This window comes from Verticillium alfalfae, genomic scaffold, assembly GCF_000150825.1.
Source record: "Verticillium alfalfae VaMs.102 supercont1.6 genomic scaffold, whole genome shotgun sequence".
NCBI classification, from domain to species: domain Eukaryota; kingdom Fungi; phylum Ascomycota; class Sordariomycetes; order Glomerellales; family Plectosphaerellaceae; genus Verticillium; species Verticillium alfalfae.
Window position 1 is genome coordinate 1355466 of NW_003315033.1, and position 19177 is coordinate 1374642.

Consider the following 19177-nt stretch of genomic DNA (forward strand, 5'->3'; position numbering starts at 1 on the left):
CCAGCCGCTTCTGCAAGATTGAGCTGCCAGCCTGAGGATAAAGGTTAGGTTCGGTCGCAAACCGACGTGTTCCCCCTCTCCTATGCGCGTTCAAGCTCCAAGACAATGCTCAAGGCCGACATCCCTCTCTCAACTTCACCCGGACCTCTATCCCGTCGTTCGGCCTCGCCGTAATCTGGCGATCCTGTCCCTTGTCAGTGGTATGTCTTGAGCGATTGCTTTTACAACAACTTACACTGAAGAGCTGCGTGTCAGAGACATGCTGCCCTTTGTCGTCCAACAACGGTTTTCCATCTTGGCCGAGCTTCGCTTCTGCCATGCCGACCTTGACGAAATCGTACTTGACCACAACAGTGGCGAGAATTATCCTTGCCTCGATGTTCGCTAGTTCCTGACCGATGCAGTTGCGCGGACCCCTCTCGAAGGGCCGCCACGCTGACACGGGTATGTCGCTCTCGCTGGCCTTGCCGATAGTCGCCTTCTCGGCGTTGTTGCTGTCTTCTTCTTCGTCGTCGTTAGACACGGAGGTGCTGGTGTTTCCCAGCCAGCGCTCAGGGACAAAGTCATTGACGGTGGAGCCATAGACGGCCTCGTCGCGTTGAATGAGCGTATGGCAGTTGTACAGGATGGTGCCGTCGACACAGAGGCTCGAGCCGTCGGCGAGCTTGAGATGGAAATTGGAGCCGGGAGGACACCAGCGAGCAGTACCGGCAGGCGGGTACAGGCGCAAAGCCTCCTTGATGACAGCGGAGGTGTAGGTCATTTTGGGCATGATGTCGTCGCCACGAGCCTCAAAGACGGCGCGCACGGTCTCGGGAGTGGCGTCTGCGCCAAACAGGTCTGCGAGCTCGGCGCGCAGAGTCTTGAGGGCGCGGGGCGTGCGGGAGAGCTCATACAGCGCCCATTGCAGCAGGATGCTCGTCGTGTCGTGGCCGGCGAACATGAAGGACTTCAACTGGTCGATGGTTTCGCTGATCATGGCATCGCTGACATGATCCTCGTCTTGGAGACTGAGGGCCAGAACGGTGCGGCTCTTCTTGCCCTCGCGCTTGAGCTCGTTGTACTTGTCCCGGACGAACTGGGAGAGGTGGGCATCAACACGCTTCGCCATGCGACGCCGTCTCCAGCGCTTGAGGGGCTGGGCAAAGGCAGGCGTGCCACCATCATCACCCTTGTAAGTGAAGAGAAGCTCGCGGTACATCCGGATGAATTCGCTTTGCTTGTCGTCGGGCAGCTGGGCGTTGAAATCGATGCCCATGGTCACGGCACCAATAATGTCAAAGGTGAGGCCAGTCAGCAGGGGCTCGAGTGTGAAGGATTCGCCAGAGGCGACGAGACGGTCGAGGCTTGCGAGTAGGGGCTCCGTCTTTTCGGTGATGAGGGGCAATAGGGACATGAGATGCTGCGGGGCGAACCCCGGGTTGAAGCGGCGACGTAGGCCCTTCCAGTGGGAGCCCGTGATGCGGATAATGGCGCTGGGCCCGATGAGAGGTTCGAGGAAGTCCATGGTCGTGGGCTTTCCGAAGCTGTAGGGAAAGGCCTTGGTCTGCTTCGAGACCTGCTCAGCGACCTCGTGCGTGCGTATGAAAAGTATCGGGTGGTTAAAGGGGCGGATATCAAGCAACATGATCTCGGGGTTTCCGATGGATTCAATCATACGCCCAAAGATTTTGTCTGGCCAAGGTCAGTATCAGGTAAAGGGCAAAGGGCAAAGGGCAGAGGACAGAGGGGGAAAGGTGGGCGACACCTACCCATATCTGTGGTCCCTGAACCGTCTGATTTGAAGTGTTCGCCGAGGACAGCCAAGTGGCCCCATACGACAGAGGGTTTGATCTGAGGAAGGTGGGCAAATTGTCGTAACCTGCGGTATGCCAAGGCTTGATAGAGGTAGACGGCGAGGGCAAAGGCGCCGAGGCCGCCCAGCAGCCATGGGTTCGTGAGCATGGCAGCGAGGAAGCTGCGGTCGTTCGCTAGTGTATGAAGATGGTATGTGAGGATGAGACGTTGGCGATGATTGTGAACAGTGCCAGATTGCCAAGAGGAGCGTCACCGACTTGCTGGTTATATCATTGACAGGGCGAAGCAGACGTGACACTGAAGACGCGATCGGCGCGTTGCTGATCGAACACCTCAGTCAATCAATGAGCACTGGCTGATGATGCCTCGTGAAATGGCAGAGGAGGCTGTCGATGGATGATGACAGCTGCTATGAAGTGTGTGGCTGAGTCCAGGGTGAGCCTTGAAACCAGGGGCTCTTTGGAAGGGGGTTTGCTGGTAGCCAACTGGTGGCGGGCGTGACGGGCGATCCGAGTCTCCGTGGCGTGGCACCACCCTTGTCACCGCCGGAGGGGAAGATTCTTGTTCTCTCTTGGTAGGTACCTATTGAAGGCGGCGAGGCTGAGCTTGGTGCATCGGTAACCAGGCGTACCGAGACGGATGGCAGAGGGTCCGTGTCAATAGCTTCACTTCCTCTATTGATGCTTCAGGGCAAGGACCCAGAGAGCGAGCCCCAGCCCCCAGGTGTTTCAGGCTCGTCCAGCGCCCTGTGGGGGGTGTATTTGATTGTTAGGCCCTTGATTGGGCCTCGTTCAGGGCGGGCTGACTCAACTAAGCAACCTCCATCGCTCTTGCTGCCACGCCTCGACGGGCTGGCATCAAGGCGCTGCCGTCCGGCGGTCAACTACCTTGGGCAGTCATGCTATACTTGCTTGTTCAGGGTCTTGGAATGGCCAAACATAGGTAGGCACCAACGATCACCTGACATCGTGAGCCTGCACTGCAGCTGTGTGTTCAACTTCCATTGCGCTCGTTCACCTAATCATGCTCACACCTCGCCACGAACACCATGACCGACAGAGCGGTGGAACCAGCACAAGGCCGAGTGACGATCCGGTAGCGGGTATCGACGTCGAATCATCCTGATCACAGGACCCAAAGGCCCGACGCAACTGCGCAAAATTGTCAACCGCGCCGCATTCTTTACACCCTTCTTGGTCTTCTTGCCACTCTGTCTTGAAATCTGACGGCGAAAATCGCCCTCCAGCGTTCATAAGCCCGCGACAAGTCCCAGAAGTCTCTCTCCTCTCGTTGCCAAGCATCCCGTGGACCTCATCTCCTCGTCCTATGAAATATGGACGGCGAGTATGCCCCCCGTACCTTGCTCGTCAATATATTCAATACGTGCAAACTTGCCACTGAGCCTACAAGTCTCACGAGTACAAGGACATCAGATCGCCCGCAGGCACCGTTCCGCGGAGAACACGAAAGATCGACTTCTGTTTGACGCGGACTGCCTTCAACATGCCACCTGAAGCCGTCCCCGGTGTTTCGCTCGTCATCACCATCTCGTGTGAATAACAAGAGCCCCGATTTATGACGGACTGGAGAAAGGCTACCTTGGGGGCATATTCGTCACCGGAAGCCTAACATAGCCATGATAGGTCTTGGTGGGGTGGTCACCAGTCTAGGGCACGCTAAATGCCCACCAGCATCACAATTGAGCATTATGATCAAACGAAACAAGATGCCTCTCAACAACGGCCGCATGGCCCAATGGCAAGGCGTCTGACTACGAATCAGGAGATTGCAGGTTCGAGCCCTGCTGTGGTCAATTCAAGCGCTCCTACGAGCGCTGACTCTTTTGTTTGTGTGATCTTGGTATGTGATGGTCGATTGTCGACTACAACTTTATGATTTTAGAAGCGATACGATTTGGCGTGTGCCAAGCAATTGGTTTGTTTCTTTTTCTTTTTTTCCTTATCGTTTTCTTATCTTCATTCGTCTTTGTTTTTCTCCAAAAGCCCTCTGACACAGGTATTCATAGTTCTTGACGTGTCTAAACCACGGAACAGACTGCTCCATCAGAGGACTGGGTACCCACTGTTCACTGTCGGTGCCAAGTTCTTCACCTTGAGCAGTCGGAACTTGACCGAAAGCTGTGCGGCACACGGTGTCTCCAATTCTTGGCTCGAGCCTTACGTGGGGGGCAGGAGTGATCACAAGTATGCAGTCATGACTAATAACGATATCCCCATGCTGGCCGGAGCCAACAGTACAAAACAAAAAGATATTGTGCGGCAGTCTCTATCATGGAAATGGGTTTTGGTGATACCACGGAAGCCCTGCGGTCTATGGTTCTTGTTGACCTCTCAGGTTAGTACTAAAGCTCCTCGCTGGGATGGATTTTCGCGCTCAACGTGCATGCGGCCACGACGGGATCGTAAGACAGTGGAGACGCGCTTTCTGGCAGGCAATTCTGCTTAACAGTCTATCTATCCTAGGCTTGGTACTCAAATTACATCAACCCTTCATAGAAAAGCCTCTCCCATTTTACGTGAATGCAAATGCGGCTTTGCGGGCAACTTCCGAACCAAGTCGCCTCAGAGACACTGTACTTTCCCATAGGGTTGCAAGATCAACTTCATTTCCAAAGCACACGGACAGGCTATCCGCATTGGCGGCAATCAATCGCCTGAGCCTCTTAGTACTCTGGGCTCATCCCGTTGTACCTCGTTCGCGTGCTCCAATGAAACTGACTGAAGCGATCTGAGAGGCTGTCGGACATCACGGAAGAGCAGCCAAGTTCCTTCCCAACGCGGCGCAGGGGGAGAGTTTGCAGGCCCGGATCATATCCGATGCATTCGCCGGCCGGATCTTGCCCGTGGACATCTGTTTACTCGCTCATACGATACTATTACCGCAGGACAGCGTGTATATAAACGTGCCTATAATCCATCGCATCATTTCTTTCTACTTTCGTGTCTCTACTCCTACACAACAAAGCCCACGGCTCTGATGACTGAGCTACTTGGCACTGGAATAGTCTACATCTCCGAAAGTTCCGTTTCCCCGTCCCCGAATAGCAACGCACGGCACCGCGCCCACCTAGGCTCGGCACATCAGGGGCAGAGACACATGTCACACGAAGCAAGGTTATCGGGATGCATGCGTTATCAAACGGAATCGCAACAGACGTTATTTATTGTCTTGTCTACCCTTGGGGGTTCTGTAAGAGGGAATGAATGTTTGGGGGCAAATACCAACGGTAGAGACAGCTCTGAAGCAGTGTGCCGGTTTCTGTGAATGACTAGGTCATCCGCATAAAACATCAATGAAGTACGGGTGAAAATCAAGCCACTTTGACAGATATAGGAAAAGCATAACTGAGGACAAGGCGCATCATTCGTGGATGGCGCCCATTCGGACGCTGAGGGGTTCAAGACACGACATGGTTTGGAAGACGTCGGGGTTCACATGGAACCCCTCCGTGCCGAAAGTCTCGAGAAAAGGCAGATGGTGCGGGTTAGGGATTTGCGCAGTCTGGGTATCGGACATGGGACCAAGTGGCACCTCTCCAAACAATGCTGACGGAATCCCAAAGCTCGACATTGGAGGAGTCGTGGGTGCATTGGTCAAACCAAGTGCGTCGACGTCGATACCAAAGACTGACAAGTTCTTTCGTGATGAGGGTAAGAGCGCTTCCAATGACTAGGGTACACTGTTAACCTTATTGCAATCTTGAAGAGAGAGTCTAGAAGGCAAATACCTGGGTTAATCCGCTTGACTTGGCTCAGACTACGGACACAGTACTCAAGTCGGCGCAGGGCTGCGCGTCGTCGACGTTTCGACTGAACCTGGAGGAGGAATATAGAAGCGGCGATGTAGACACTGTAGGATATCGACAAGACGCACTGGTCAATCCCGAACGACCTGCAGAAGAGGTCGAAGATTGATAGGATAGACGTCGCTGACGTGACACACTCGACGAGATAGTTCTGGATAGGCTCGAGGTCATCTGCCGCAACACTGTTTCTCTGTGACAGCATGGGCCGGTAGAGTAGAATCTTGAACGTGTGGTACAACGTGCTGGATATCGTTAGACGCACTCTTAAGCGCACACATGGCAAGCAACTCACTTCAAGCTGATAATGTGCGACGGAGGAGCCAGGGATGGCAGTGATGTTGTGTTGATCTTCAGATGCACAGGCAACTCTTCCCACCATTCCTGCAGAGCAATCTCCTGATCGACCAGACACTCCTGCATCTCTGCCTGGCTATTGGGTCGTACAGGATCATACATGTGGACGAGGATCTCGTTGAAGATCTGCGACAGCTGGCACACATTCATAAAACATGTGATTGAGTGGGCTGGTGAGGGTGGATATTTCCACCCTCCCTCGGGGACCATGCCAAACGGCGACCAAGTCTCAGTTTCGGACGAATCGTCAACTAACAAGAGAAATCAGTGTGGCACAGGTCGTCCTCGATCCAAGTAAACTCACGCATGATCTGGGGTGGTGATACTGAAGACTGCTGAAGGGAGGGCGAGCGGCCGAGATACAGACTGATCATCTTGTCCCAGAAGTAACAGCTCCAGAACACGCGATGGCGAATCTCGACATCTTCCTCACTAAGTTGCACGGAACCAGGATATCGCTGGCCGTCAACGCAGATACCGAGGTGATCAATGATGCGGAAGGCTAGACCACTGTAGATCCAAGCCTGTGCGCTGTTGCCCACACTACATTCTTGGGCACTGAGGAGAAGCAGTGTCTGAACAGTCGGGATGGAGTATTGACCCTGACTCAGCTCGTCGAACAGCATACTTCGAGCATGTTTTCCAAAGATGGCGCCCCCCTCGTATGATTCGTCGAGAATCTTCTTCGTCGCGGGATCGCTTCGGCCCCAGCGGATAGAGTGCGAAAGGACAGCATTCATCAAGGTGTGAGAGTAGTACGGTCCCAGCGTCTGCAGGTCGCGCGTAAATGCGGGCCGGTAGATGAAGTTGAAGAGTGGCTGGATCCAGCACCAATGAACGTTAAGGAGATATTGAAATGGTTCCTGCAGGGTATTAGCGGCAAGGCAGGAAGAAGACTCGCAACGAGCACAGATCAAGGGGACAACAGGACGCGTTGCAGGTCAAACTCACGGGAATATCAGACAGGTTCTCCAGCGCACGTTGCTGCCAGGCATTAGCGACGAGGCGCTCCCGGCGCTTGGTCACTTGGTTCAACGATGAGGACAGGCCACGGAAGCCGGGTGGGCGATCATCGGGAAGTTGGAAAAAGCTGGTGGTGCCGTGGTAGGTAATGCCTCCCTTTTCGTCAACGGTCAAGCCCTTGAAGCTCTCGCTGACAAAGTCCTCATAGCCAGGCTCCAGGCCGAGAGGGTCTGGCGTCACGGAATGGCTGCGTGAGGTGTTGGGAGGCGAAGATGTCTGGTAACGCTGCTCCGTGGGCGCTGGGAGGTCGGCGCGTGCGAGGGCGAGTTGAGACTCGAGCTCCTTGATGCGCTGCTCCAGGCGGGCAGTGTATGACAGTGTTGGGTTTCTAATGCGAGGGTCAGTGGTCTCAATGCCGCTGATGCCTGTCTTTGCGTTGATGGCAGCATTGCTTGTCTCTCACAGCTTGTAAACACAATCTTCAAGGCGGGCGGCGCATCTGTTGCATGTTGGCTGCTCGCCGCCACACTTGACCTGTGGTGATGGTCAGTTCACTGCACAAGTTCTCTCGATTTCTCTCAGGTCCGGAGGTTGGCCGAGAAGCGGGGGCGGTTTGTCCGGGCAAGGGACGGCAAGGACAAGAAGTGACGGACCTTGCGTCGACGGCATGGTTCACACGAGAAGGCGCTTTTCTTAAGAGTCCTCATTCAATGGAAGAGATGGCGATGATGGTCTTGGGGGATAAAAGACGATGGTCGCAAACGCGGTGCGCGGGGGTTGCCGTTGAGAAAGAACAGCAAGATCCAAATCTTGATCTGGACAGTGGCTGTCGCGAGTGATGAGGAATTAGGAAGTGACGAACCCCAAAAGGCAAGCACCACAGCGCCCCAAGCCCCGCACTAGACCCCCCCGGACAGACCCGCTACATGAGGGGCAGCAGGCGCTGGTCGCACTGTGCCTTCCACGACACGAGGGGCATACCTGCTGCCTTTGTTGTAGCGCGACTCGCCCACCGGCTGGTGGCGCCTGCCCTGCTGATGTCGATGTTTGTCGTTTTACAGCTTTCGCTGGCGGTTAGGCTCCATGACGATCACCTCAGACATGACATCAAGACGTCACCGGCCTGTATTTTGTTCTACTTTCAAGGCCGCATACCAATGTGGCACATGCCCGGCTTAGTGTGCCACTATCCACCACAATAGCCCTCCGTAGCACTGTTCCGTTCACTGAACGACCACTCACTGCACATTCCCGCTGAGGTTATCATCCGTATTGGCCCTTATCAATTCTCTACTTGTTCTTCACCAATGACAGCTCTAGTCTGACCTTCCTTTGAGCCCTCGTCGTTCCCGCCGTTTGTTTTACGAGGATCAAGCATCCGGGTCACTCGAGTAGAGTGGGGGTCACCGCCCGGCTACCGCTCCGTCCCCTCACGGACCGAGCGGGAAATAACGGACTCGGCAACTCCGCCATCGACCGGCCCTGAGCCGTGCCCCTTTTTCACTACCATGTTGTCCTCGTAGATCGATCCAGACCCTCGGTTGAGTTAAGCTCAATACTCGTAGACCGAGCTACTAGCTCTGGAGCCGCAAATCGTTCTTTCGCTGGGTTGCATGGTTGGCGAGGGAGCCAGCGGAGCTCATGCTTTGAGACCGTCCTTGCTGCGGGGAGCCTGGGGTAGCCTGGGTTCAAGGTCACATTGAGGGGCACCACGATGCTTGAGGGAGCCAGTAACATCAAGTTGGAACGTCAGCAACGGGGGTGACAAGGGGGTTGCGGCGCTTGTGGTAGCGCAGGTCGGGGAACCTCCGAAATTGTTCGACGAAGGAGCTCTCATCTTGGATTGGGCACGGTGATTGCAAGGGAGACACAAGCTTCCACGATCGTCTGATTCGAGAGATCCAACCACAGTGAAGGAGTCGGTTATGCTGAAGCGACATATGCATGGCCCTCGTTTGCGTCCGTCTTGGATGGCAGGTTCGCGAGGATGCTCACCGTGGCAGCCGTACGCAGAGGATGATAAGCTGCAAAGTCTGACAAGCATGGGTCCTTGAAAACCAGCTGAACTTTTTCGTCATTAATGGCACTCCGCGCCTTGGGACATCAGGGCGACAAAATTGCTTGCTCCTTGTCCTGCCTGATAGGCAGATTGAGATTACTGACATCAAATACTTGATACTTTTTTGCCACAATTGCACAGTACCGTCTCTTCTTCACAACCGGGACGAGCCCAGTGGTAATGAAAAGATAGAAAAGAACACGCCTGTCAGACGTCCGTCAACACCCACCCCGCCCGCGCGCCCAAGGGCAAGACCGCAAAGCAGGGACGAGATCATCAAACGCCCTCTATACAGCTCACCCGAGAAGGGCAAGAGCCGCCACCTTTGCAGGCAGTGCGAGGGCAACCAGAGCCATTCACTCTAGGGTGTCGAGGATATCAATCATCAACCAGGGTGGGATCTGTGGCTCTTTTGGAGAACCCAGAGTAGGTCGAATACTATAGAAATGATTCTCCTGAGGGATGGGTTAGCGGCCATCTTGCTACGCTGCCATGCGTATGTGCTGGGTGCTTCTAGTAGGGGGTGGCTTACTGAAGTATTGTCGACATAAGAAAAAAAGAAGAAAAAGGTGAAAAGCGGCGCTGGGCCGTCACATTATATAGAGGTCTGACTGGCGGTCTGGTGGGGCAGAACTGGCAGAATCAGCACCCGCTTCTGGCCAATGAATGGTGGGCAACGCAAAAATCGAGCTGCAGAATTGGGTGGCAGGTGCGACATGGTACGTGCCGGTCCCTATCTTATCTCAAACCGTGAAATTTCTCGTCTGCAACGACTTGGACGAAGTACTTTCATCCTGCAAAGAGCTTTTTGGCCATGGATGGGGCTAAGATCCGAGTTCATCTGGATTTCAGGGCGAAATGAAGCCTGTGGTGCAGTCTTGCGGTTTATTTTGGTAATTTTTGGTGGTTGGTTCACAGTGTCGAGAAGCAGTACGCTGCTGCACTCTTCGACTACCTGCGTACATTCACGCCTACACACCTGATCAGAGAAACTCAGGATTTTGCTCACGCTTCGTACCAGCCTGTTCTGCACGCATGGGTTTCTTGAAACCTCGTCGTGAACACTACTCCCGATGATGCACCATCTCAGTCTTCCTGATACAGTTTCTCTTCGAGAACCCATTCCCTAACGGCTGCCGTGATGAACTTGTCTACCACCTTCTCGTCTGCAGCGTCACGCCCCTTCAGCGCCTGCCTCACCCTGGTGCTGCTGACAACCTCCTCGTCGCCATCCACCAGCTCAACTCGCTCGGCCCACTCTCGTCGCCCGCCCGCCTGCTCGAACCCCCCTTCCCTCAACCCTGCGAGATAACCCTCCTGCTCCCCCTTCCCACCCCAGTCGCCGCCGACCCGCATCGTGATGCGCACCTTTGCTCTGTCCAGGAACGGCCCGAGCGCCTGGGCCATGCCGCCAGGATAGTATTTCGGGTCGAAGATCCGCACGAGCGTGTCGTAGCCCGCCAGGAACACCTGCTCGGCGTCCCCGTACCGGCCCTCATCCGCAATGGCCGCGCTCTTGTCTGGAAAGTACGGCAGCGTCGTGAGACCAAGGTCGACCGCAATGCCGTTGCCCTCGATGGCGTCTGTGAGGTCGAGTGCAAAGTGCTGCATCAGCGCCATGCGCGTAGGGAAGGCAACCGGCTGGGGCGCCTTGTCGGCATTGTTCACCGCGAGGAGGAGGAGCACGCGGGTATCTGCGATGGCGTGAGAGGCAGAGCGAATGGCCGAGGCGGCCATGCGTAGGTGTGCTACTGTTGGCGGGTTGAAGGATGAGTCGAGGACGATGAGTGTCTTTGGTAGTGTGGATGAAGAGGAGGGCGGGGTTATCTTGGAGAAGACGGTGAAGGCATCGCGACTCTGCTGGAAGGCCGTGAGCTGGGCCTTGAAGATTTGCAGAAGCTGCTGACGCGAAGGACCAGACATGGTGATTTGTACTGAGACTGGTGCTGTGTTGAATGATGGCTGACGTCGTGGTCAGTGAAACTGTTGATGTTGGGTCCATGGTAGGAGGTGTGTTTTGCCCCACATTGTGCAGTCAATTGGCTTGTGAGACCCAAATCATCTACACTCTTGTGTGCCCGAACCGAAGTCGGGTCGCATGGGAGCTCTGACACGACGCAGACTGGCCTATGATTTCGCGTTAATGGTGTGTTTACTTGAGGGAGGAAAAATTGAGACCACATCAATACTGCTCTACATTCTAGAAGGGATTACCTCTGCCTTCCTGGCCATTCGTAGTTACAGACTCGGTAGTCGTTCTGTTGATTGATTGAAAGATTAGATGCAAACAATCGTGGGATTTAGTCAATCAGTGCGCGCCTAAGTAAGCTTCCAGATGACGTCCCATTGTTCAGTCACGACTGTTCACAGTTCAGCCTCCACTTCGTCAGATCGGCGAGTGATCGATGCTTCGGTCTGTAAAAACAATGACCATCTCACTCGAAGCAGGCAAATGTCGGAGACGTAATAGGCCAGGTAGTAAGATACCGGAATACTAGATCTTGTTACCACCCCCCCGGGATCTCTACAACGTTTACCCAGCTACCCATAGCCTTCTCACAAGCCAAGAGCATCGATATCACCACTTCAGTACGCTGGTGTTCGAAAGAGGCCCCTCTGACGAATCCCTCGACCTGTCAGATCTGTCCTCAACCAAAGGGTTCATTGTTTGCTGGAAGCCGGCATGCCAACGGATCATGCACTACTCAACAGTATTGCTCTGTCTAGCTTGCTTCAGAAATACTTCCGGCCGGCCTGATGATTTCCTGACGGGGAAGAAATCGCTCCTGACGCCCACCCTTTGGACCCAAGGGAGTGTGAGGGCTGCCTGTCATTGAATTCAACACACTCTACGAGATGTAACCGAGTGGTTTGAAGATGAGCAAAAGTCTTTTCTTACAGGCCCTGCTCACTAAAGATAACCAAGATCCATATCATTCGGCCTGAATCGCTGATCGTGATCGAACCAAGACAAGCGAGGTCACAGATGAGATCTCGCATCAGCGACCAAATATCGTTCTCCGCATTAAGTGACCTACTCCTAATACATAGCAAGCACAAAAATCACAAACCAAGCGTCAGAAAGAGAACCAGGAGCGGCTGGAGAGTTGGGAAACCCATATCTTTCAATGCCAGTCCCGTGAACCCGCCGCCGGACCGTTGCTATAAGAGCATCGAAGCGCTCATATCTGCAACCAGGGGGATGGCTAGGAGCGAGGGGTCCCTTTGGCTGGCGCAGCACGCCGACAACCTTCAACCGCCTCGTCGGTGACATGGCCCGGTCGTCACAGTGCGAAACTCTCCCCACGACGAGAACAAAACAACAGCTCAGCTGACGGGGCAGATCCAAGTGAACATGATTCATCTATGCGCGACAGAAAAGACACGGAAAAGCAGGAGCGCAGCAGCATGGCAAGAAAAAAGCGAACGACGCAGCCCGGTGCCAGATCCCAAACCAATTCCCACAACACCTCTTGAGAGTCTGCCTCTCTATCCCCAGTTGGTCTCCGTCTCGTCCTTGCTCGGCTGTACGGTCCTCCCTTTTGCCCATCAACGGGGAGAAGAGAAGACCTTCCGCTTCCATGCCAATTAAAGGAATTCGGGGAGGAGTTAAAGAAAATGGGGTGACTTCAGAAAAAGCCATCAAGTGAGCCGTTTAGCAGCAGCCGCCGCTCGGGGACGAAGAGACGTTCTGGCCGGGGCCGACCTGGACGCTGCGCTTCTCGTTGTTGGCGGTCGTGGTGCCCATGCGCTCCTTGATTTGGCGCGCCATGGTGAGGAACGCCTGCTCGACGTTGCTAGCGTTCTTGGCCGAAGTCTCGAGGAAGGGAATGCCGAGGCTGTCGGCAAATTCCTGTAAGATGCAAATCAGCACCATATCTATATTTAAAATCCGAACTTACACAATGCAATGGGTCTATGCAACGACTTGATGTCACATGTGATCGGTGGAGGAGAGTCCATACCTTGGCAACGGTGTACTCGACAACCTTCTTGTCAGCCATATCGCTCTTGTTGCCAACGAGCAGCTTGTTGACGCCCTCAGTGGCGTAGCGGTCGATCTCCTGCAGCCACTGCTTGACGTTGTTGAACGAGTCCATGTCGGTGACATCGTACACGACGCAGATACCGTGGGCGCCACGGTAGTAGGACGAAGTGATGGTTCGGAAGCGCTCCTGGCCGGCGGTATCCCACTTTGCGGCACGTCAGCAAGCCCGGCACCTCGAGCATTCGACCGGTCAAGGCCAGGTAATAGATCGGGCCAAACTTACAATCTGCAGCTTCACCGTCTTTCCGTCAAGCTCTATCGTGCGGATTTTCTGCGCCCAGCGTCAGCGATGGTCTTCTCATGCCGTTATATGGGAAGGCAGAGCATCGTACGAAGTCGACACCAATGGTAGAGATGTAAGACTCGGTGTAGGTGTCGTCGGCGAAACGGAGCAGCAGGCAAGACTTTCCAACACCGGAGTCACCGATGAGGAGGAGCTTGAAGAGGTAATCGTATCTACTATCGCATCAGTCGAGAGAGTCGCGTCGGTTTGCAGACAGCCGATCGTTTTGCTGCTGTCGGCGGCTTGAGCGAAGGATGGAAACTCTGTAGACAAAGGGTCAGCTTGGCGCTTTCTTCGAAGTGGGCTGGCAGACCCATCGCAAACGCAAAGGGGGGGCCACGTACCACTCGGGGTTCATTATGGCGGTCGGAAAGACTGGAAACTAGCGTCGTGGTGTGATTGTTATATGGGAGCGCAGAGAACGCAGAGTCGGTCGTCTTGGGGGAGGGGCGATGGATTAAAAGGCCGTCGTGATGAGGTGTCGTGGTAGAGGTCAAGTGAGCCAGCGTCGGGAAGGCAAAGGCGAAAGGCAGTCAGGTTTAGGTTGGCAGGCAGGCTGCTACGTCAAGCACAGCCGTTCACTGGTTCACTGCCAGAACCCCCCCAAGAGACAAACGGTCAGGGGACCAATCGACAGCCGTGGTGGGACGTTAGCGCTGTTCGACTCGAAACACGTGATGGTACCGGGGGCGTAGCTCGGTACGTACTCTCTTATCTGTACAGTTTATCGCCTTGTTTCGGCCCTGGCCGATCTGATGAGCACATGGCACATGGCACGTTGCTGACTCGACGTCTCATGGGTACGCTATTGTTGGCTGTGTCTGATGCGAGCAATGTATCACCGGCAGTCACTGAGGAAGGATTGTGGATGACTAGATCTACCTCATGCACGACGTTGAACAAGTTCATGAATGAAAATATCTGAATACCTTTGCTCCGCACTTGAGTTTCCAATATTCCAAAATGTGTGGCAGGCATGTCAAAAGTTTGCCATCCAGTAGTATTCAAGCAGCATCTTGCCTCTTAACAGCCTGCAACCCTCTCATGGCAACTGTGTACTCGACTGCTCCGTCCAGACCCTGCCCAGCCGCCTGCACATGCGGCGCAAAAACAACCTTCATCCAGCGCCGCCAACTTGTCGATGACGGCAGGCTCCCATCCTCTTCATCGCCAGCATACTCCTGCATTCCATAAACAGCACGCTTGAATAAGGCTATGCGACAGGCAATCTGCGTCGACCACACCAACCCCAGACTCGGTGTCTTAAGACTATAGTCGGCGAGAGGATCATCGCCCCACCCGGTAAACCACCTCTGCTGGTGGTCCAACTCAAGAGTAGGCAATGCCAGAGGCCCCGGGTCATCAAACCTTGGTGGCTCAGGCATGCTGGACCGGAAGGCTTCAGCTATCGAGGACGGCGGCTCAAGCATTTCGGGTACGGCTGGCGGCCGGCCTTTGCTTCTCGAAGCCAGGGGGCTCTCCTGCGTCATCCTACCCAGATAACTGCTGCGGGGTGGTGCCATGCGGGATGATCTGGGAACAAGCGGACTCGAGAAGCGGTCGCCGACCTGGTTAGCCACAACAACGGCAAGGTTGTACTTTTGGGCCAGATCTCGTAGGAGAGCGCCCAGCCTTATGAGCTCGTTGGAACGGGCTCCCATGTTGGACCCATGGTTCTTAGTCACGCCACGTTCAAATTCAGCGCGATAGTTCGCGGCGACGGAGTCCAGAACAAGAAGCCCGATGTTGCTGCGTTCGACTTCGACGGGAACCTGGAAGCGGAGTATGTGCTCCTGCGACTCGAGGTCAGCGACACTGCCCACGATGATGGCATCTGTCGTGGGGCGCTCCTCTTCGGAAAGACCCGAAAGCAGAGGATTGGATGCTAGGATCTGCCTGAGTCTAGTGGTAGAAAGGGGTGCTTCGGTAGAGATGTAGAGGGCACGTCGGCCCAGGCCATGGGGCGAAGGGAGCTGAACCGCGAGCATGAGAGACAGAAGAAACTGGGTCTTGCCAACGCCGCTCTCGCCCGCGATTTCCGTCACGTAGCCCGTGGGGATGCCGCCGCCCAAAGCCCTATCCAAGTCGTCGTCGAGGGTGCTAATGACCAAAGGTCGATTAGTCAGTTCCTCCAAGGTGCGCTTGAGAGGTGAAGGTGACGCTGCTGGAACCCTCGAGACGCCCAGGTCTCGGTGCAGAGCAGCGACTACTGCATTGGAGAGTCTGGAAACGTCCAACAACGGAAGCTGTGTCCGTTTCCCAATGTCGGCGATGTCCAGGGAGAGTAGGTCAGCGGTCGTCACTCCATGCCTTTCGAGGGCCGTAATGAGATGCGCAAACGGGCCATCGGGGAAGTGCGGCAGGACGCGAAAGAGATCTGTCATGGCACACAGTGGATGTGCGGAAGGAGAGTGTGGGAAGCCGCCAGAAGCATGTTCAGCGAATGACGATTGGGCGAGTGTTCGCGTCCCTGAAAGCCTGGTGGCTGATGTTCCAGAAAGCAGTACTATGGCCGCCGAAGGATTTTCGTCCAGCCAGGCTAGGAAAGAACATAGAAACTTGTCGACGACGAGCTGAGAGGGACACCGAGAAGGCGTCCAATGGACGGCAAGTCAAGGGTGTTGCGAGGATGGCAGACTGCGAATCATCACCAGGTGGCGTTCAGTTAGATCGTGCTGCCAGCCCTAGGAGATTGGTAGCCGTGGTGGAACGGTGGCTTCTGCTGACCGCGATGAGGGTGTATAGCTGTCGACGCTGTCTTGGTGATCGCGTTGAGAAGGTGGTGACTGCCGACGCGATGGCGTGAGTCGTGATGCCCTGAAGTGGGGTGCATGCATTCAAGAGTCACAGAACACTGCGCTTACATCAGCAGTCCCGCTCTGGCGCCGCTGCCGGGCCACCAGGAACAAGCGTCAGGGTCCCTAACGCCCAAAGCGCCCGCCGTCTCGCAGCTCTTCGTGACTTTCTCCACCTCCACCACTGCCAGTCAACAGCACATCAATGCAACAGATGCCATCGACACTTTCGACTATGAACTCAAATGCACGTCAAATTAGGCCTCTGCGGAGAGCTTATGCCCACGAGTCCCCCTCTGGTGATACCCTCCCACAGACAATGTGGCAGCACCAACGAGCCTTCTGCTATTTGCGTCCTAGTACCGCCCTTTCGTTTCCTCAAACGGTCGACTTTGATTACCCCAGCGCAGATCTTCCTTCGTACCCACCCTGACCCAAAGGCCTCGTGAGCCAGTGGAGCTTCTTGGCTTCTTGAACTGTGGCAGCGGAGTATTCCGCTCTGGTGTTGGTGTTGCGTTGACCAGGGCTACCAGAACCAGACAGGCATCGAGCATCGTGCATTCACTCCGTCTACGACTTCTCTACCACGGATGGCTGAGAGGGAAGGAGACGAGTTCGGCTTCCTCAACCTAGTCGCTGGTACTTTGAAGGATCATAGCCTGGTATAAAGCTACCGGGTTCTTCGATGTCGCGACATCCCGTGGCACCACCCACCTGTACCAGTGCCTCCACCAAAAAACGCCGCAGCTATCCGTATCGAGCATGGCTGGCCAGCAGTGGAAGGGTCTCCATGTGTTGAACGACGCTGGTGACCAAGCACGAGCACGCCGCGACGCCGCTTTGTCTTCCTCCCGTGTCCTCGTTGGTCGTGGCCCTGTCAGTCGTTATACCTTGTTCCCTATTTCGTCCTCGGTCTCCTCGTCGCAAAGGCCGCATCAAGAGCAACCGAAAGCCGGCAACGGACACACATGCGCTCTGAACCCTTGGAGAACATGGCACTCGAGTCACGCTTCCTCTTCGCTTCTCGCTTCTCTTCTCGTCTCAACGCCAATCGCCCATCACGAAACCCACACAAGAGGGTCCAATAGTTTGCCCGGCTTATGGACCATGGGCACCGGCTGCTCCCTCCTTCGGCTACTTTTGTTCTCCCACGACCCTTGTCACGCCCTGTGTCGTTCGGTTGGGTGCAGCGCTGCTCTCAGCTCCTGCAAGCCACACTTGTGAGCCTTCGCTGCAATTGGCCCCGACACACCCATGATGCCTGAAGCCATGTCAATCTCTCTGTTGGCATTTCACCAACCTGTCCACATTTTGTCTCAATCGGCTTAGCCCAAGGCTGAGTCCCTGCGCTCCAGGGCTCACTGCGTGTTGCTCGACCTAGCGGCAGATACAGCGACGGCTCCTTTCTCTCTCTCTTCTGCTCGACCCCGTGTTCCTCATCGGAGGCGGCATGCATGGGGCTGGGCCTTGGGTGGAGGCGGCGTTGGCGTGGACATGGGGCGAGTGAGCTCTTGGTGTTGATGCTCTCTTTTATTGCTTCGAGCGCCCCCCGATCCCGCTCGCCAGGCTCCTTTTCCCTTCTCGGCCTCTGTCTTGTCGTGAAGCTCAGATCGAATTCGCTGTAAGAGCACGTGGATTTCCGAGACATCACGACCGTAGTTCTTCGACGATCATGGGCAAACGTCTTCTGTACCTGGCCAGCGCCGTGGTGCTCACCTCCGAGGTGTCTGCCGACCTCTACCGCGTTCCCGAAGCCACCACTGTCTTCAACTTTCCTCTCGATCAAGTCAACCCAAGGCCGACACCAGCGCCATATGACTTCCTCAAGGCGCGCCAAGAAACCAGCAGCAGTCAAACCGTTCTGGTCGCTCCCAGCAACACTTGCGGCTACGTATCCGGCCGACCCGGTGCTGCCTTTACCTGCAATGGCGCCGACGCCAACTGCTTGTTCTTCACAGCCGACAGCACCTTGCGCGGAGCTGTAGCATGCTGCAACTCAGATGTGTGCGGTGCTCGAGTGACATGTTACGATCGTGACGCCATTGCTTCCTCCAGTGTCTGCGACAATGGCTGTCTAGTTGATACTTTCACGCTCAAATGGTAAGGTGAAACGTAACCGTGTTGCTGCTCATCTTGACTCACATATGCCACAGCACCGAGTCATCAGCCCGCTACTGCAACACCATTTCGTTTTCCTCCAACATCTGGGACTATTTCTGCAACTCGATTGAAATTTCAACACCACAAGTAGCCACTACAACGTATCAAGGCCAGTCGAACGCAGAAGACTGGGCTCCCCTTGTTCTGACCGGCTCGGGTGAAAGCTCGGTGACACTTCCTCATGAATCTGCTCGAACCCCTATCTTTGACGACGAGTCGTCACGGTCGCCAGCACCTAGCAGCACTGGCGGCAGTACGACTGATGGCGGCAGCGGCAGCAGCGGCGGTGGGTCCTCGACACCCGTTGGTGCCATTGTTGGTGGTGTCGTGGGCGGCGTTGCAGCCATCGCCATCGCGGGCTTCCTCATCTGGTTCTGCCTCCGCCGCAAGAAGAAGCAGGAGCAGGTCAACAACCAGCCCATCCCCCCGCCTGTCATGCAACAGGTTCCGGGGCCCCAGAGTTCCTACCCTCCCAGTTCGCGGCCTCCGCAGCACCCCTCGCCGAACAGCCATCAGTCTTAATTACGAACCCCAAATTCGGTGGTTATTGTCCAGAACTACCAGCAGACCCCCTTCTCCCCGGAAACGATGCCTACTCCCCCCGGTTTCCAACAGCAGCAGCAGCAGGTTCTGTATGGCCAGCAGCAAACCTCGCCAGGAGGTTACTACCCCCGCCGGCGCTGCGGTACCAGACCGACAGGACACGACGAGCCCGAGCAGCCTGTCCGGCAGCACGGCGCACAGGCTGGAGCACCGTCGCCGCCAACGAGCCCAGGAAGCATGCAGGGTGGGGGCGCATATCAGCAGGGCGCTCGTGTACGGCCATCAGGGCAGACGCAGCCTACCATCCACGAGCGCAAACGGTGTGATCACATCGGGGCAGATGCACGAG

General features: G+C 55.4%; 6 protein-coding genes and 1 non-coding gene across 7 annotated transcripts; 2 read left to right on the forward strand and 5 right to left on the reverse strand.

Moving 5' to 3' along the window:
• Window positions 1-109: 109 nt before the first annotated feature.
• VDBG_05510 (cytochrome P450 52A11) lies at window positions 110-1944 on the reverse strand (the record flags this gene model as incomplete). Its single annotated transcript, XM_003004351.1, has 3 exons — window positions 110-184; window positions 236-1674; window positions 1752-1944. The coding sequence occupies 3 exons, from the start codon at window positions 1942-1944 to the stop codon at window positions 110-112; spliced, it is 1707 nt and encodes a 568-aa protein (XP_003004397.1).
• Window positions 1945-3538: 1594 nt separating this feature from the next.
• On the forward strand, window positions 3539-3610 carry VDBG_15116. Its single transcript has one exon. It is a non-coding gene; the product is annotated as a tRNA-Arg (tRNA).
• Window positions 3611-5178: 1568 nt separating this feature from the next.
• On the reverse strand, window positions 5179-7647 carry VDBG_05511 (conserved hypothetical protein; the record flags this gene model as incomplete). The annotated part of the gene is made up of 7 exons (XM_003004352.1): window positions 5179-5477; window positions 5546-5865; window positions 5916-6228; window positions 6282-6840; window positions 6929-7328; window positions 7404-7474; window positions 7594-7647. 7 exons carry the CDS (start codon window positions 7645-7647, stop codon window positions 5179-5181), a joined length of 2016 nt encoding a protein of 671 aa, XP_003004398.1.
• Window positions 7648-10085: 2438 nt separating this feature from the next.
• VDBG_05512 (cytidylyltransferase family protein) lies at window positions 10086-10922 on the reverse strand (the record flags this gene model as incomplete). The annotated part of the gene is made up of 1 exon (XM_003004353.1): window positions 10086-10922. The coding sequence occupies one exon, from the start codon at window positions 10920-10922 to the stop codon at window positions 10086-10088; it is 837 nt and encodes a 278-aa protein (XP_003004399.1).
• Window positions 10923-12589: 1667 nt separating this feature from the next.
• On the reverse strand, window positions 12590-13789 carry VDBG_05513 (GTP-binding protein ypt1; the record flags this gene model as incomplete). The annotated part of the gene is made up of 5 exons (XM_003004354.1): window positions 12590-12852; window positions 12965-13192; window positions 13271-13318; window positions 13380-13503; window positions 13678-13789. 5 exons carry the CDS (start codon window positions 13686-13688, stop codon window positions 12655-12657), a joined length of 609 nt encoding a protein of 202 aa, XP_003004400.1.
• A 545-nt stretch (window positions 13790-14334) lies between these two features.
• On the reverse strand, window positions 14335-15714 carry VDBG_05514 (DNA repair protein RAD57; the record flags this gene model as incomplete). The annotated part of the gene is made up of 1 exon (XM_003004355.1): window positions 14335-15714. The coding sequence occupies one exon, from the start codon at window positions 15712-15714 to the stop codon at window positions 14335-14337; it is 1380 nt and encodes a 459-aa protein (XP_003004401.1).
• Window positions 15715-17797: 2083 nt separating this feature from the next.
• Window positions 17798-18807, forward strand: VDBG_05515 (predicted protein; the record flags this gene model as incomplete). The annotated part of the gene is made up of 2 exons (XM_003004356.1): window positions 17798-18225; window positions 18279-18807. 2 exons carry the CDS (start codon window positions 17798-17800, stop codon window positions 18805-18807), a joined length of 957 nt encoding a protein of 318 aa, XP_003004402.1.
• Window positions 18808-19177: the final 370 nt, after the last annotated feature.